This window comes from Gopherus flavomarginatus, chromosome 7, assembly GCF_025201925.1.
Source record: "Gopherus flavomarginatus isolate rGopFla2 chromosome 7, rGopFla2.mat.asm, whole genome shotgun sequence".
Taxonomy (NCBI): domain Eukaryota; kingdom Metazoa; phylum Chordata; order Testudines; family Testudinidae; genus Gopherus; species Gopherus flavomarginatus.
In genome coordinates this window covers 24755013-24774355 of record NC_066623.1, presented here as the reverse complement: position 1 = coordinate 24774355, position 19343 = coordinate 24755013, and the positions used below count along the sequence as shown (strand labels likewise).

Below are 19343 nucleotides of genomic sequence, written 5' to 3'. Positions count from 1 at the left end.
GATAACATGGCAAAAGATTTCCAATACTCTTAGATAATTCAGAAACTGCTGAAACTAATATACTAATAATGGAAATGAGACTCCATCACAAATGCATTCTGCTCTATGTATATGTGTTTAAACCACCCAGGCTTGGGTATCAGCAAGGTAAATAAAAGAAGAAAATTTGAGACTCAGGAGACAATGGGCTAATAAACTAGGCTTTAACTTCAAAGTATGGCTGGCCAGAAAACCAGAACTTTGTTTCATGAAAAATTTAAAGGTTTTGATGTTTGTTTTTGTTCCATAGTGGAATGAACCAAAGACCTTTTACATTTTTTTTTCTGAATGTTATACCCCAGAACAGCCAATATTTAGGGTAGTATCAAACAAAGCAGGGACTTGAACCTGAGTTACTCATACGCAAAGTGGGTGCCCTAACTACCAGGCGATTGGCTATTTTGAGATCTTGGTTTCCCTCATTTTGCCCAAAAAATCTGTCCTAAACCTTAGAAACTGATACATTTTTGCTAATTTGCGGGGGCGGGGGAGGTTCATAAAACAGCATTTTCCTAGGGAAAAACATTCCATCAAAAAATTCTTAACCAGTTCTAATTCTGAGACCTCAGCTCCAATCTTAGGGCCAAATCACCCTCTTTGGGGAAATTAACTGTGTAGCATACTGGAAACTGTCAATGTTTTCTCCTTATCATGCCATTTAGGAAGAAAATATTTGCCCTCTCACCCCCAGGTGATTCAAGAAACAGGTAGTGATTTCAGATCCCTGAAGATAAAGGAATTGTGGGTAGAGGACCTGTACCCCCACAATGACTCCAAGCTACTACATAAGCCAGCAACTTGGTAACATAGCTTTTTCTAGCCACCACACCTGGAAACCACCTTAAAGCAGGGGTTCTATTGCACCAAGCATCTTAATGAAGACTGGATCACCGTTAACTTATTCACAAAGTCTCTGCAAGGTTGATGTTGAGATGATATTGCATAGATTAACTATAACCTTTATTCATGCCTCCAAAACTACAAAAGCCCAGTCTCCAGGAAACCTCAGAGTAGCAGAAGCGGAATGATGCCAGGAAGGCACTACTCCCTTTCTCAGAGGAAATTCATTTTGTTCCCTCAAAAGGGATGCCATTTGTTGTACGTTTTACAAAATAGTCAATATATTTGATATATTGCACAAGAGTCCAAGACTGCAGTAGCAGGGCTGTTAAAGTTTAATGTGTGTTTTGGTCATGGAGTTTTGTGAAGGAAGCTTGGAACATACCAACTCACATCATATCTAGCTCTGAACAGCAGTACTAAGATTTGACACTCTTCTAATTGAAGTCATTGGTAAAATTCCCATTGACATCACTGCAGAATCCGACCCCTACTCCCTATTTAGTTCATTTGAGGAGCAATCATACACACTGATGATAATAAAAATAATACATTTTAAGAGTATAGGGCAGACGAAACATGATCAAAGCCATAAATAATACATCTAAAGATATTTTTATTTGTTTTGTTTTAATTTTATATTAAGGATTTTATATTTGTACATGCATTCATTTTATCTATCCTGCTTCCATCCTTATTTTGTTTGTATCTACAGAGAATTCCTTTCCCATTTGCTTGTGAGAACTTGCCTTGTACATCTGAAAATCCAGACACTTAGTAATATAAGACTAGCCTAACCTGGACTTGTGTAACAGCCAGCCAGAGAGAGCCTAGACTAGAATAGACAGTCTGTAAAGAACATTTAAAACAAATGTAACATATTTGGTAGGTTCTCTGATACTTCAGTTTTCTCAGAACACTGGTAGCCATGTGCCCTATTATAGCTGGAGGTTTTATTTATTTTCTTCTGTTTCACAAGAGATAGTGAGAAATGTTTCCTGGAAGAGCTGAAAGAAAGTTCAACATTCAAAAGGTACCAAATTCTGGCTAGCTGCACTCAAAGTTTTCAAGCCTTTTATTCTCTGAATCCCAGCACTATACAAAATTGTGTGTAGAAGATTGGTAGCTGTCTAAAGGCAATACATCAATCCATCACTATAGGGCCATTCATTTCAAAGTAAATTATCACATTATCTGGTATCCAGTGAGGAATGAATTGAATGAATAATTATCCATTATCAGTGAAATGACCCATTTCTACTGGAAAGAGAAATAGCCGTTGAGGAAACAATTTGTATCCTATTAAATGTTCACTCATTTTGTCTTCTTTTTTCATGTTGAACTGGATGAAATAAACTCCTCCTGTTATTTTCTTCTGATCCAAGCACTTTCTCACAATTCAGCTTTTTGATACGTGTACTTTAATAAATAATTTTAAAATAATATATCGGCAAAATGGGAATATTTGCGATGGATGACTCTCAAAAGAGTCAAGAATTTGGTCTCAGGCAGGATGCTTACCTAAACTGAACCTCTTCAGAGAAATCCTTGTCTCACTGAAGGCAGCAGCAAAAATCCGATTATCAGAGGGGTAGCCATGTTAGTCTGGATCTGTAAAAGCAGCAAAGAATCCTGTGGCACCTTATAGACTAACAGATGTTTTGGAGCATGAGCTTTCGTGGGTGAATACATGCTCCAAAACGTCTGTTAGTCTATAAGGTGCCACAGGATTCTTTGCTGTTTTTAAAAATCCGATTGTCATCAATGGGTTTCAATTTTCAACCCATAAGTCTGCTAATCTGAGCTAGAAATCATGAAAAAATGGGACTCTCCCATGAGATTTGTAAGGTTTTTATCTCCAGAAGTGCAAGAAAGATCACCTTTTTTCATTATACATCTGCTTTAGTTCCAGTTTTTTAAAAAGTGATAAGAATATTTGCACACTTTAGAAAAGAATTGATTTGTATTTGATTTCAAAAATATGCAAATTGAGGGGAAAGAGGTTCACTTTTATTTGAATCAGTTCATTCATCCATGGATCTATATCACTGATCTTACTTATTCTCAAACTAAAATTAAGTTGCATTCCAGTTTAAAGTGGGTTTCTATATGCCATGCTGCAACTACATCTTTGGAGTGTAGCCATTTATCTCTTTGGCTAATCCCTAGACAAGATGTAGGATTATATTTAGTCATGTAGAAAATGTTCATTTTTTAAAAAAACTGGAAAGATTGAAAAAATACAAGCATTTATGTTTTTAAATAATCTTCTGGTCTGATCTGATGTGAAATATTTGTAAGCTGGCCTTAAAAGGAGGAACCTGAGTTAAAAATAAACTTACAGCTTCCAAATTTCAGTGGGCAAGCATGTGCATCCATTGGAAAGTCTTCTAAATGCATTGGACATTCTGCTCTCACAGTCAGTCTACAATGGATTCATAAACAAAAGAAAAGATTATAGCTTCATGCAATTAACAAACAAAATCACATATACAATTATATAAAGGAATATTTAATAAATACAATTATAAAATACATTAGCTAAGTGAGTAACAAGAGAAATCCAAAGAATTATGGTCATATTTCACAAAGTTCTAAAAGATGATTTGGAACAACTTTTTAAAAATGTGACTTTTTTTTCCAGTAAATCTTTGCTCAGCTCTAGACGTTGCTTTGGGCATTAGATTTGGCCCTCTTTTTCTAGACATCTGCCTCAGTTTGGAAATTAATCTAAATCAATAGGTTGGTACAAACATTGCAGAAAAGTTGACAATCTAGGAAAAATGAACTGGCAGTGTAGGTTTGAAAACTTCCAAATAAAGTTTTCAAAATTATTTTCTTTGGTAGTCCACAGTAAATGATTTATGAGGCCACACAGAAAGTTTGAACACTCACTTCTTAAATCCCAGTTGACTGCTACACTGAACATGAAATAGAAATGTAGGTTTGTAGATGCACTTTGCCCATTTTAGTCACAATTCTTTAGAATGTCCAATGCCAATTTGTTAAAGAGATGTATTGGTGATAATGACAACCCAACAGAATCAGACGTTCATTTTATATATAGGACTCAGACATTAAGAAATTATATGAAACTGCATACTCCTTACTTAGACAAAACTTCCGCTGCTTTCATATTATATACTTCTGTAATCTCTCAACAACATAAACACTTGGGGTAAAATCCTGGCCTTATTGAGGTGGTTCTAATGTGGTTTGGGGATTGAAATTTACTTAAAACAAAAACCTTGTTGCTGTATTAGCTTGGGATAAATTCAAGCTAAGCTCCTGATAGATAAAAATAAAGATGATTAGCTTGGATGGAAAAATATTGCTTAGTAAGACAGGTAAAATAGAGAAGGCTTATGACAACAGGATTTATATTGTTCCTGAAATAGTCAAGCACCACATATCAGCAAGGAAAGGACAGTAATAACAGAATACCATATAGAGATTGTTTGCCTTCACTTTTACAAGTGAAAGGTGAGGAAGACAGAAATAATAATGGCTAAAAGGACATATTTGGACAATGCACTGCAAAGTGGTGTTCTTGTGTATTAGGTCCCTAACATCCAAGATTTTGGGGAGACAAGAAAAATTGACCTAAACTTGTATCACTGCCAGATGAAAAGGTCTGACTCCAGCTTAGAAAGTATTGAAATATGTTTCAGAATAAATTAAACATATTTGACATGCTCCCAGGAGCATGGAGATTTGGATTTCTCAGAACACTGGGGACCAGCTTGATTAGTCTAAAGAATTATTTTATACTTTGAATCCCAATAAGACAAAACCTGTAGACCGGCAACTGTCTAGATGCCAAAAATAGGAATACAAGCAAACAAAAAAACATTCCTTTCTGATTGTTTGTTATAAGGCTTTTCAATCCAAAATTGTTAATCTTTGTGTTCTATAACAATGTGTGGAATGAACTGGTTATTTACGTTGCTGACTAGCATTTAGAACAAGTTCATAATTATCCAAATTCTCCACGAGTAGAATGATACATTTCTAATAAAAAGAGTAATGTCTATCAATGAAACAACGTGTTCCCTGACATTTTCACAAATTCTTCAGACCACTTGGTTTTCCTGTTATGTCTAAAACAATGAATGTCCATTTTTAGACTATAATGTCCTATATTCCCCATGGAACAAGGAGAGTGTGCAAAAACCTCTACGCCGTCATTTTTCTAGTCCTCAGCGTCTGTTTTCAACAGCACTCAAAAAAAAAAAAAACTTCTTTACATTTTAGGCCTACCTCACTAGAGTGTGAGTAGCAAACTTTCAGGTTCATTGTGGTTTTAGGCTGGGATTCTCAAAAGAAACTCCAATTTCAGGTCCATTAAATGCCAGTTGATGCTGTAGGTCTAATTCCCTTAGGTGCCTTTCAAAATCACAGCATTAAAGCACAGGTAGGGAGTGTAAAAATGACCATGGTTTGGCATGAAAAAAAAGATTACATAGTAAACTCCTGAATTTAAGTTAATTATTGTATGGCCTATTGTGAGAATAATTAATGAGCCTAAAATTCAAATATGCAGTTATCTTCCTAAAGAAATATTTCTCCATTCTGTTTGAGGAAATTGTACTATAAAAAAGTAGTAATTTAAAATGAAATGAAAAAATACTGTATTCTTATTCTTACCTCATTGTATACAGCAGTGTCCCATCCTCTGTAATTCGTAGTAGTTTGTTAGGCATCGTCATGTTGTGAGCCACTGATTTCTTTCCATTGTGGAAAAAAGTATCAGGTGTCCAAATCTTGCTGGCCATTAAATTATTTAGCCGGAGGACTGTCATGGGTCCTTTGAATTTTAGTCTCTCATCTCTCCAACTTTGACGGAAAAATACATCTATTGTATATTCCTAGAGCAATTAATACAACGGGAAAACTCTCAAGATTGTCATATTTTGCAATACAAGTTTGTGACAGGTAAACTTTTAGCATTTTTGTAAGATCAAGATTATGAGAACAATATAACATGTCTAAAGATTGTTATTAAGATGGTTATGGCTTTGGTACTCATTTCAACCAAAAAAAGCTTAGGAAGAAATTTAGAAAGGATTATGAACAACAAGTAAGATATGAGTTTACCATAGATATGATATTTTGACTGCATATGCTGAAGCATTATTTAATAGAGTTGGAAAGTATTTGTCTCTTGCTATAAAATAAACCTTTGTGAGACTGCAGCTAGAATATTGCCTTCAGTTCTAGCCCTATGTAGCCAAGTTGTGAGGAGTTCAAGAGATCACTGAAAATTATGGTAGGGATGATTTATGAGGATAGAGTACCAGAGCTCAGTGCTCAGAATCACTGTACTGTACAAAGAGAAGTCAAAGGAAGATTTGGACCAAACTTGTCGCTTTCCTAGGCAATGATAGAGGAGATGGGGGAAGGGACACAATGCCTAATTCTCTCCTCATTTACAATAGTTTGAAAATAAGGTATTACTCCTGATTTACATCAGTGTAAATGAGAGGAGAATTCATCCTTGACAGTAACCATTGCTCATTAAGGAATGAAATATGTTTTTTATCATGGCACAAAGCAGTATAACCAGAAGTAATAGGATGAAATTACAAAACAGTTGTAATATATACATAATATATCAGGCAGTAAGATATATAAAATCATGGAATAGTTTCCCAAAGAGAGTGATAGAAAAGATTTAATATTAGACTGGATGAAGTATGATAAAATAATTTGTAGGAAATAATTGTGTACTGACATGGGGCTAAGCTATGTGACATTGTGTCTCTTCCATCTGTAACTGCTATGATGCTGTGATGAATATGAAGCTATTGAAAAAACACTGCAATTTAAAATGACACTGTGCAATCATCCATTGTTTTTGGCTGAAGACTGAGGCTCCCCTTAGACTATTTGACAAAGAACCAATGGCAAACCATGAAGGAAAATGGCCCTGCCATCACTGAAAATGTGTATATATATATATTACACACACAAGTAACAGAACAACACATCTATCCAAGAATGCAGTCAGGAAAGACAGGCACGCTGGAAAGAATAATGGAAGAAATTAGGTTCCACACCACACCGGACTCCAGTACAACAGACCACCTTTAAATCCTCCATTTATTTTTAACAAATGTTAGTATTTCATGGAGCAGAAACCATTGTGAGATGTTTTCTAATCAGTAAACTATCAGCTGCATTACAGGCTATTTAGACTAGAAAAGTTACAGTATGTCTTTGTGCTTCATCTGCTATCTTGGTATGATATTCATAATCAAATTCCTTGCACACAATCAAATGGTTTAGTCACATGTGGCTAAATGTTTCTTTAAGTCCTGATCCAGCAAGCCATTTTAGCATGTGCTTAATTCTAATCACATTAGTATTTTATTGTTTTCAATCACCTAGTGACTCCTACTCCATTTCGCAACTGGGGACGGGATTATTTGGCTACAATGGGACTACTCACATGCTTCTAGTTAAGTACATGCTAAACGGCTCTGCTGGAAAAAGGCCCAAATGAGGAATCACTTAAGTCAACGGGACTTTTGCCACTGACTTCAATAGGGTCAGGATTTCACATCAATGTTTGTACCAAAGCAGAGGTGAGAGGGGCTCGGTGGCTTATGGGCAGCAGGTGACAGGAGATTGTTGGGCTTTCATCATGTCTCCAAGCTCTACCCAAAACTTCCTCCTACACAGAAGTGTAGTGAACGATAAACACAGGAAATGACAGCCTGGCAGCATAGAAGCAATTGTTCACCCACATTTGATACTGCAGAAAGGGAAGACAGTGGGATGACGTGAAAGTTTGGAAGGAGGAGACTAAGGAGCTCAATCAATCACTGGATATTGGTGCGGGGGATCTGAAGTTGAGAGATCAGGTGTGTGACCAAATAATTTCATGGAAGAGGAACAAAAGCAGAGAGGAAGTGTTTATGGGTCTAGTCAGGTACTCTGCCCTTCCTGACTATAGGCTCCTCTACCCTAAAAAAAACTTTTCCCAGAGCATTCATTGAAATTTAAAAATGAACATGCTATGGCTATGCTCACCCTCATTAGGGTAAGCTATTCTGCTCATATGAAACCTATTAGAAAGCCACTTTTAACATCAAATGGTCAGATCTTCTCACCAGAATGGGTGTGATTTCTGGGGCATGGGACATGACTTAGAGCAGGAAAACAAGTTCCCAAAACTCCTTGCTGTAGTTCTAGTAAATATGCAGTTAAACAAGCCAGACAAGAATCAGACTACACCATTCACAGCTAGGATTGGTCACATTTGCATTAGTGGGAATGTAAACAGAGAAAAATAAATTAACCCTTTGTATCCACACAATAAATCACATAATTGTCAAATATTTTAGGGTTGTTGCTTTGGGGGAGGCCTGTAAGGCCCAGAAAAGAAATGATTTAATATTTTCTGTGTTTCCCTAACCCTATCTGCTGTCTCTTTCTGGCTATTATTGATTATTGTTTGTTTGTTTCTTTGTTTGTTTGTAGTATTATTATTTTACGTATCTTGTAGGAGTGCCCAAAGGCCCCATTGTGCTAGTTGCTATAGAAATATATAGGAAGACAGAATTTCTGCGCTGAGGAGCTTTGCATTTTAAAAACCATGGAAGGTTTGGGGAAAGAGATACAGATCATAGAAGGAAAATGACTAGGGTGATGGCCACCACATGCCATGTGTTCCATCTCTCTTTTTTCCTCCATGTTTATTTTACTTAGTACAGAAATTTAGTTTTAGGTGTTTTTAAGAGAGAGTAGTAGGATCGGTGCCAACAGGCTACACAGATATTACTGGATTCCTGAAAGGGAGATGAGCAATACGTGACATAACTAACAACAATTCCTTAAACATTAAAATACACCTGCTTATGTGATGCTGGTTCATAAACTCTAAGCCTCTACTGTAACATTTCATTTTATTAACAAATCAATGCATATCTTTGCTCAAGATTAGTGTAGTGAAAATTAAGAATGTGGTGCATGTTTATAAAATTATTTTTAGGAACCATCCTATTTTTTCATACCTAGTGGTTCCTCATGCAACATAAATTCAGATATATTGATGTTGATATATTAGTTCTTTGTTTTAATATACACCTATGCTTAATTTTGAAAATAGATAACCTCATGTTCTAGTATTATATTTCTACCCAAATGCCAAGTGTCCCATAAAGATAGACACGTATCAAGTGTCAAATTAGCTTCAACTTACATTCAATAATTAAATCACCTGAATCAACCAAATCTAAGTAAGACAGAAAGTCCAGCCCTGGCATAGTCCTAGATACATCAGTAATCCTACAAGCTGTCTTGATCTTAAGCTTATGCTATGAGAAGGTCTCCAGATGTATTGCTCACCAGGGTGGCATGCACTGCTGGAATTCCACAATGAAACTGGATACCCATTTTCAGACAATAGTCTATCAATGCAAATAGTTGGGGGAAATGTTCATAAATATTAATTCAAATTTTAAAATGATTTTTGATTCAACCATGTTCATTCTCCTTTAATGTTTGCTTCCTGTGAACATCTGAACCAAGTTGCAAAAAGCAGCTAAGATTTTCAAAAGTGGCTAGTGATTTGGGCTGCTGAACTTGAGACATTTTAAAGGATCCCAATTTTCAGAACGTACTGGGCAGTCACCTTCTGAAAGTCAGGCCCCTTTAAGGTGTCTCTCATATTGAGCACTCAAATATGGAGGGACCCTAAATCACTTTTGAAAATCTAAACTGCTACATTTTTAGTTTAAAAGGCTATTTACTGAAGATTAATTTCAAATTCCATATTTCTATTTAAAAAAAATACTCGGGTTGCATTGTGTTGGTTGGTTATATCAATTAGCCAATCAGGGAAGAGAAGCAACTTGAAGTGACTTATCTAATTTATCAGCAGAGTGCAAACTGTGAATAATAGTAGGATATAAACAAACTGCAGTCCAAGAAATTGCCATTGAAGTAATTTATTTATAATTTCAAATAACAAATAAATGTAAGAATTTCACAATCTGTTTGCAGTTTATATGCAAGCAGAAGAAAGGCAAAACTCACCAAATGCATTACCTTCTTTGAATGATTATTTCAGTGTTAGAGTGATCCACTCAGTACAATCAGCCTCTGTGCAGGTATGCCCTATTCTCCACTGGAAAGCAGCTGCTTCCCATCTTAGTGCATGTGCACTGAGAACATGGGTCACTTGATCCACCCGTTCTTCTGAATTACCTTTCATTGGAAAGGACTGAGCATCTAAAGGGGCAGTCAACTAGTTTGTGCAGCCCAACACACCGACACACCTGCCTGCTTTAATATGATCCTAAAAGTAATATCAGTCGCAGTTTTCAAATCAGTTGTAATGTGTAAATGGTATCATCCACTTCGAACAACATTCAAATGGTGGCATTGGGCAAAGTACCAAAAAAGTGGCACATGAAAAATAAATAATTTTTGGAGAAACACTTTATCTATAATCCCATCATGGAATGCTATGTTTTTCAGCTAGAACCTCAGTTAGCTGCTGTGTAAGTGCAGCTATAACTTTGGAGACTGGTCCAATTTATACACACAGCAATTTACATACCCAAAGGAATCAGTTACTTTAATATGCTAGTTCCTCCACTTATATTTTTCTCTTGCAGTTCTGTTCGTGTTTCAATTAGCTGGATGATTAATTTAAATAGGGAAAAAATGAAAGCCTACTTTCTTAGAATATTTCAAGTTCTCATTTTTATACAGATGGTGAGGATCTAGCAAGGTTTAGTAGCCATACATCAGACCAGGCTTGTCGATAGTGTCCCTTCACATCCGCAAAATAGTAAAGGAACTTGCCCCTGTTTTTACATCTTTTTTTAAGTTTAAGGCCAGTACCTACAGCAGCTTTGCTAGGGTTTCTGAACATGTGACTCCCTTGTGATTATGCAGCAATTATGCTTTCATATGCACACCATAAAGGAGTGATTCAGATTCTCGTCATTAATCTTCTTTGACCAGCCAATACCTAGGAAATTCACCTCCAATTGATCAGCAGTGTTTAATTTAAAAACATGAGTTCTACAGCATGGCCCTCAGACTGTAGGCTTACGTGTTTATCATGCTTTAAAATAATGATCTTTTTTTAAAATTGGATCAGCGGTGTGCCAATTTGGACAGAGTGATCATCCTCTCAAGGGTACTGAGCCATTCAAAATGATTAAGTATGAGAGGAATTCTATACTATAGTGTACATATAATGCCTGTTATAACCCCTTATTAAAGTCACAGAGGCCTCTAATTTAAGGGCACTTAAATACAGTCATAGCTAACAATAATGGTTAAGTGTAAAAGCTGACATTATTTTGAAACCAACATATATATAAAAATGAAAGAGTGAGGTATCATGTTACTATAGAACCCCCCTAAAAATTATTACTGTAATAATATAGAATGGTACTTACCATATCATGGTCAGAAACAGGCCCAAAGCTTGTGACGAAGATGTCAGTCTTCACTTCAGTTACACGCTCTGATGAAGCAGGAAATTAGGACAGTGAGTGTCTATCAACAGCCTTCATTAGATCTAACCATCACAAATTCTCACCCGAATAGAAAATGTATTGGCTTTGATTAGCTATTCTAAAATTGGTCTGCAATGTGGGCTTGATAATTTATTGCTTATAGATGTAATTTCACATCTATGTAATTTCAGTATTTCCAGTATTTTTTTTCAATGCGCTGTCACAATACAGCTTTTTGAGACATGAGTTTTTATGCCAGATGTTGAAATCTCTTTGCAGACAGGTCATAGTTCTGCTGTTAATTAACTCTTTAAATGAACCTTTGACTAATACACCTGCTTGTTTCAACAGTATAAAGAGTACTCAATAGCTAATGTTGGATTCAAAACTCATCTCATGTGTCCATATTAAGTTCTACATTAATTAACCCTCTATTTGTCTGTTATGTATATGCATGTATGTTACATATTTATATAATAAACAGAGACAGAGAGAGAGAGAGAAAGACAGAGTAAATACAGTATTACGTAAAACAAAGGTATTTTTCTCTGCAGGGGTTTGAGGTGGCTGCATTACTCATGAGTGCAATAGACAAGAGTGAGCCATGCAAGCCATTCCAAACAAATGCCAATTAAACCATTATACCACATCTTCATGTGTTCTATATATGCCTCATATTGCAAACAGCTATTTTATAAATGTTTTAGATTTTTGTTTAAGTTGTTATTGACAGTGCTGTTTGAATCCATTCATCATCCCTACTGCCAGATTCCCTTTGGGTCATGAGAACAGTTATATAGGCCTTTAAGGGAGACAAAAGATTAATAATAACTTAGAAACCTCTACAATTTACTTAAAACTCTGTGTATGTGTGTGTGTGTGTGTCTGTCTATCTGTAGTGGAGTCTCCATCTCTGGCAATGTTTAAATTAAGAGTGGATGTTTTTCTAAAAAATATGCTCTAGGAATTATTTTGGGGAAATTCTATGGACTGTGAGGTATAGGAGGTCAGATTAGATTATCACAATGGTCCCTTCCTGCCTTGAAAACTATGAATCTATATTCAGTTCTAAGTATTGCCTATCCTAGACCTCAGGCCAGTGAGTTTTGGGGGGAATTTCCAAATGTGGAAGAAGGAAGAATACATTTCTCAAATTTCAAATAAAATGACAGTTGTAAAATGTCAGTTGTTGAGAGGTCTGGAATATTAGAAGTAGTCCCAGAGAAAATAGATTAATTAGACATGGTGCAAGAGAGATGATCAAAGGTCCATGATAAAGGGTATTGTCACAGGGCTTTGTGTCAGGAATCAGGGCCTGCAGCTGAAGCAATCTCTGGGCAACCAAACAAGTGCAACTGGCCTGTAGTAGGCTGCCTGATTGGCTACACAGTCTGATTGATTGAAGGAGTCAGCAGACTGACCCTTAAGCCCAGCAACAGCAACAGCTGAGCAGCTGCTCAAAGCATTTGCCCATGGTTGCAGTAGTTCCTGCCCCAGCTTAGGACCCAGGAAACCTGATCCTAACCCTTGGCACCAATTCCTGACCACTGACTCTTGCTCTAACTACTGGGTGTGACCACCCACATCCTGTTCATTGACATGTTGAAACATATTATAAAGATATCACATACATTTTACATTGTACACACATTCCTTCAAAGTTGTAAAACAATATAATAGCAAAATTACTGATGTGAGAGACCCCTCTTCAAGTTCAAACTGATTTCATTTTATTGGACTTTAGTGGACTAACTCTTTAATAAACATAATTTATTGCACCTGGGAGAGGACAATAGCAAAAATAAACTCATGTTCAGCAATAAAAACAGTAGCATTAACAAAGCACAAAATCTATATACATGAAACCAAAAGTTATGACAAGAAAGCATTAGTTGTGCGTATTAATTTTATTTATATTAATTGAAAATATCTAAAACTTCTAAATATTTAAAATCTTATTTTAAAATATCCACACATTTTTAGTGGTTAATTATCAAAAGGTAATATTAGTTGTGATGTAATCCATTATCACAGCTAATGTAACAAACAATGTTATTGCAGCTTTTTAGGAAGTCATCGGAGAATTTAAATAGCAGAAAAGGCAACCTCAAACATTTCTTTAAAGAAGCTAAAGACTGAAATTTCCTTGAGCTATTCTTAGTCACACAAAGCATAATATTACAGCTGTAGCTGAATTTCCTCCTGTCTTTTGAATTCTAAGACTTTTATAATCAGGACTGAGTAACATGTAAATACTACAGTGACTCCATTGACAAAAGCCTTTAGATGATGAAATGTCCTCATTAATGGACATTTGTAATGGATTTGTGTCCTTATCAACATGGTCTGCAAGCATTTAATTGTCTTAAATAAATTTAAGGACTCCCTTGACATCTAACTGGTTCTTGGCTTAATGTCAAAGAAGTTCACAGAAGGAATTTAATCTCAACCACTGGAAGAAGCATATGGTTATTACAAGAGGTATTCAACTTAGATTGAGAATGTTCCCACTTCCAGACTCTACCTCTTACAAAAAAACTCATGAGCTGAAGGTAAAACAGCTGGCAGCAAAAGAAGATTCAGGTTCCACATGGTGCATTAAAACATTACTGAAAAGGTCCCCAGCATTAAAATACCTTTAGTAGCTGGCCACAAACTGTTCTAGCAGTCACAGACCAAATGTCTGTAAAGATATTATGACATACCCTAGTCTCCTGACCAAAACCTCTACTTCCAGGAATTGGGATGTGGTAGTGAAGGAACTGTTATGCTAGCTCTAATCCATATGAGGATGCCATTACAAAAAGGGAATCTTCAAGGATTTGACTCATTGGATTAAAATTACTGTACATTTGCACCAACAGAACAGTCCAAAGGAAATTTAACACACCAGAGAATTAGGGCTCAGATGATTATTGCTCAGCAAACTATTAAAACCAACTGCAATTCATTATTTGCTGTCCACTTCAGTGCTGGTCTTAGATATCATGACACTCAAAAGGGCCTCTGTCTGATGGCAGAACACGTGTAAATAGAGATTGGACCAGAATCTCACCAGGTGTAAACCAGTGTACTCTAGTTGAGGATGTGGCCCACAAGATATAAACAAACATCATCCAGTATAACATAACTGCAGCTGAAGCAGTTGTTTTACTAATGATATTGAGATGAAACCAATGTAAATGCTAAAAATAATGAGTAAAATAAGTTTCTGGCTCAAACACAAACAGATATGGAAGTAAAATGCTTCGTTTTAGCTTATCAGGAATTTCATTACTTTATGGGCTTATGTTAGGATCATAAACTGAGAAATAAATGAAAAATTAACATTGTGCAAACAACAGGAAATAAGCCAACTGTGCTACACACACATGGAAAATGTCCCACTTCCTTGGAGAATTATGTAACTTTGATATTTTTAACAGCAATATAACTTCGCAATTCACTAGAGAATGAATGATTGCAAGATTATTCTCAAGAAGTGGAAGATTAATTAACATGCATTCTGCAGCATCCAAACAAATCCTTGGCACATTGCCTGCCCTGAGAAATGAAGGTTATGACTTAGACTAAAATATAAATCATTGATAGATCATCAAACCCATTGATGTATTTTTAGGACATGGGGACAGACAAGGATCAGAATAATTCTCAGCATGCTTTTTTATTGAAAGATATAGATAATGGCAGTTTATCTGAGTAAGAAATGAATAGGATCAGAGGGCTGGATTCTTCCACCCTTATTCACATTTAGTGGCACCAAATAATTTTAATTGGACTTCTCAATTTGAGTAAGAGTGTCAGAATAGTAAATAACTAGTAGCAAATATCTCCAATGGCCAGAGATTGCACAGTAAATGAGGAGGTTCTGAGCTACTATAGTGAATTCTTTCCCAGGTGTCTGGCTGGTGGGTCTAGCCAACATGCTCAGGTTCTAACTAATCTCCATATTTGGGGTCATGAAGGAATTTTCCCTCAGGTCAGACTGACAGAGGCTCTGGGTTTTTTTTGCCTTCCTCTCCAGCATGGGTCACTTACTGGATTAAACTAAATTAAATGGTAGATTCTGTGTAACTTGAAGTCTTTAAATAATTGTTTGAAGACTTCAGTAACTCAGCCAGAGGTTATAAATCTGTTACAGGAAAGGATGTGTGAGGTTTTGTTGCCAGGAGGTCAGACAAGATCAGTGGTGGGCAACATCTGTCCTGTGGGCTGAATGCAGCCAGTCAGGGTAATCTGCTGGTGGACCACTAGACAGTTTGTTGACATTTGCATGGCCGCCCACAGCTCCCAGTGGCCGCGGTTCACTGTTCCCGGCCAAGGCAGCTGCAGGAAGCGGAGCAGGCCATAGGGATATGCTGGTCATCGCTTCCCACAGCTCCCATTGGCTGGGATCGGTGAACCACAGGTACTGGGAGCTGCGAGTGATTGTGCAAGTGTGAAAAAACTGTCTGGCAGCCCACCAGCAGATTACCCTGATGGGCTATGTGCGGCCCACGTGCAGCAGATTGCCCACCACTGGACTAGATGATCACACTGGTCGCTTCTGGCCTTTACATCTATAGACTGAGACCACGGTAAGGACCTCAGTGTTTCACACACAGATATGGCCTAAACCAAAACTGTGGGTGAGTTCAGATCTGATTCCAAAGGCAATTACTATAGGTTGCTCTGATCTCTAACATGAATATTTACTGATATCATTAGTATCAAACTGTATTTGGAAAGTTTATTGTCATTGCTTATACTCTAGACATCATGTACATTGTGAAAATAATGTGTCCTGGGATAGTGGAGCTCTCAGAGTCACAGAGTGCTTTGCAGTATCCATGTCCGCATATATGGTTTTACAGTAATTATACCCACCTAATGTTCAGGAAGCTCAAGCATATCATCTAGAACCAATAACTCTTATAAGAGCCTCAAAACAGTAATCAACAAAATAAGTTTTACCTGTTGAATGAAACAAACACAAAATTTTTTTGCTACATAATGAAGTGTAGACTAAAGTAATGATAGAATAGAATGTGAGTAACAGTAACCCACATGGGATCTCTAATATATGTTTGAGCAATAACTACAAAGATCAGAATCCATAAGGAATATCAGGCTAGATCTTTCAGTCAAACCCACTCTTCTTCTTCCATACTTCTTCCATGGAAGACCTTACGAAGGGGACATATTACTTTTACAATTGTGTCAGGCTGAAAGGTCACAGATCCCAGTGAATCCCTCAGGTGGCAGGGGAGGAATGCACTCATGTGTGGAAGGAATAGCCTAAAACCCTATAGGTAAATGTGGTGTCACCCTATAGATATCAGGGCATCTGTGAAGAGTGCCTGGCCCTCTGCATACCAACCTAGACTCCCCTTCCCAGTCTGTGGCCTTCCACCCAGTTCAAAGCTGTCAGCTGCCCACACCCTCAGCCTCCATGTTCACTAGCCCCAGATCAGAAATTAATGGAGCATTCATTCCTCCTGGAAAATCTGAGGTTTCCCTATGGCATTTATAGCAGTTAGTCCCTGTCTCTATCCCCACAGACATTTATCTTGTCAAATTACCACAGAACCTCAAAAATTTGTTGGTTAGGCAAATGGGTTACTGGGCAGTTAAGGCTCCACTTCCACTCCATATGTTGCCTCCTTTCCATTGCTATCTCTGTATCTTTGATCTGTTTTCCACCATACAGGTGAAAGGATCATAGGAACCAATTTGTTGTATTTAGTCTGCTTCTGAACATGTTTAGTGATGGGGCTCAGCTAGTTCCCTTAGTAAATGATTCTATTACCTTATTGATTTCCCTCTTACATTTTTTCCTAATGTCTAAGTTGATTTTCCCTTTTCCAGTCTGTTACTCCTCCATGCCCCATTGCTTCCTTGCCCCATTGCTTCCAATAAATTATTATCCCTCATATACTTATAGACATTCACTAGGCTGATCTTGAACATAGTCTCTCCTGATCTTTCTTTTGTGTTTGCAGTTTTTTTCCAGGCACAAATAACTGCAAATGTAGTTTTATGTCCACATTTATGGATGGACACAACTGCTGCTATTTACTGTAGATGTCAGAGAGGCAGACATCTAAATGACTATGTGGCTTGAAAGCTTGTCTCTCTCACCAACAGAAATAGGTCCAATAAAAGATATTAACTCACCCACATTCTCTCTCTTCATTCTGTACCACAATTATTTACAACCTGGAAATTACAGGTGCAAAATATAGAGCTGCTTTTTAGAAATCATATCCACACTGCCATTTTTTTTCTATTATGTGCATTTTCAGCTACTGTGATTTAACTTCATGGGTCATCAGCTCCAATATTTTTAATTCTTTCTAAATTATCAACCTTTTTTAAATGTCAAAATGCTCAAAGCTGTACACTCTACCTTACATGTGGCCTTACCAAGGTTGTCATTATAATCTCCATATCCTACAGTAAATCAACATATATGCTGTTTAGGTTTTCCATTAAAGGGAGATCCCGGAAGAAGATCTAATAAAGGAAAGTTCCCAACACAAGGTGGGACTTAGGAATGAAGCCATACATACTGAAAAAAAACTCTAACTGGTACAAAATCCAGCAGCTCTGCTGCTCACGTCCTGCCAGTGCTCCAGTCTTTATCCCAGCTCCCCAATGAATATGCAGTGCAGTGAAAGGTATTACTGTATTACTTTTTGCTTGAAACATACAACTTATTGCCCACAATTATAGCATATTTTGGACTTATTTGAAGATGTTTTCAAACAATGCACAGTCAGCTGTGGAGCTCCTTGCCAGAGGATGTTGTGAAGGCCAAGACTTTAACAAGTTTCAGAAAAGAACTAGATACATTCATGGAGGATATGTCCATCAATGGCTATTAGCCAAGATGGGCATGGATGGTGCCCCTAGACTCTGTTTAGCAGAAGCTGGGACTGGGCAACAGGGGATGGATCACTTGATCATTACCTTTTCTATTCATTCCCTCTGGGGCACTGGTGTTGGCCACTGTCGGAAGACAGGATACTGGGCTAGATGGACCTTTGGTCTGACCCAGTATGGCCATTCTTATGTTCTTATGGTTTTTTTTTCTTTGTTATAGTCTTCAGGATTCTTCAGTCATTCTCAGAAATACGTTTGAGTAGAGAAGTTGAGATATTCCCACAACTAAAAAATATTACGTCATCAGAATAAATAAATACTATAGCCCAAATCCTTGGCTATAGATAAGAAACACACAACAGCACTCAGAAGATGGGAGGGAAGTGTGAACAAAGAAGGCTTTATGCTAGTTTTGTGCTCCCCGAATCCTAGGCCAGCTCTGGCCAGCTCTGTGCCAGGCTGGTCTCAGTGTAAGCTGGAGCAAACTCAAGGCTGTCCAAACTCAACCCAGCTGTCAATGACTCAGAGGAGCTAATATAGTAGCTGGGGACCAGGAATTGGTAGGCAGCTGGTATAGGAGATACTATACTGATTCCACACCAGTGAAAGAACCCCAGTTACACTGGAATGATCATCCCTAGCGGTTCATGCCATTAGGTCCAGTAGTCACTGGCATTGTTTCCAAACAGGACTGGAGGATATAGACCTATGCATACAAATAAACTAGGGTTCACTCACTAGCAATATCTGGTTGTTTCACCTTCTGACAAATTGCATTTTAAATGCATTATTATAAGATTATCTTATCCCATTAACAATTTCAACAAAGAAAAAGAATGTATTTCCTTTTTCTTTCCCTTTATCAATTTCTGTTCATACTCCTAGAAAATTTTAAAGTAACTCAGGGTAGGTGCAAAAATCAAGTAAGAATTTGCATAAATATTTGTACTGAGCGGGGGGAGGTCATATGATGTCAGGTTTTATAATATATTGCCTTTCTCATTGCTTTCTATGGTATATGCACTTACTGTAGCAGTTGACTGAAATCTAAAGTGGCATTAGTCAAGGATAAAGAAATATTTATTTCCCGACTAATCCAAGGATTTACATGAAAGCAGG

The 19343-nt window shown here is 37.1% G+C and overlaps 1 protein-coding gene across 1 annotated transcript in view; it reads right to left on the bottom strand.

The window, feature by feature from the left end:
• The window catches only part of GABRA1 (gamma-aminobutyric acid type A receptor subunit alpha1), a 53416-nt gene that overhangs the window by 26124 nt on the left and 7949 nt on the right, over positions 1 to 19343 (bottom strand). The window contains exons 4-6 of the mRNA XM_050962739.1: positions 11301 to 11368; positions 5527 to 5747; positions 3222 to 3304 (exon numbers count right to left, since the gene is read on the bottom strand). Coding sequence (XP_050818696.1) covers positions 3222 to 3304; positions 5527 to 5747; positions 11301 to 11368 — 372 coding nt within the window. The remainder of the gene's footprint in view (positions 1 to 3221; positions 3305 to 5526; positions 5748 to 11300; positions 11369 to 19343) is intronic.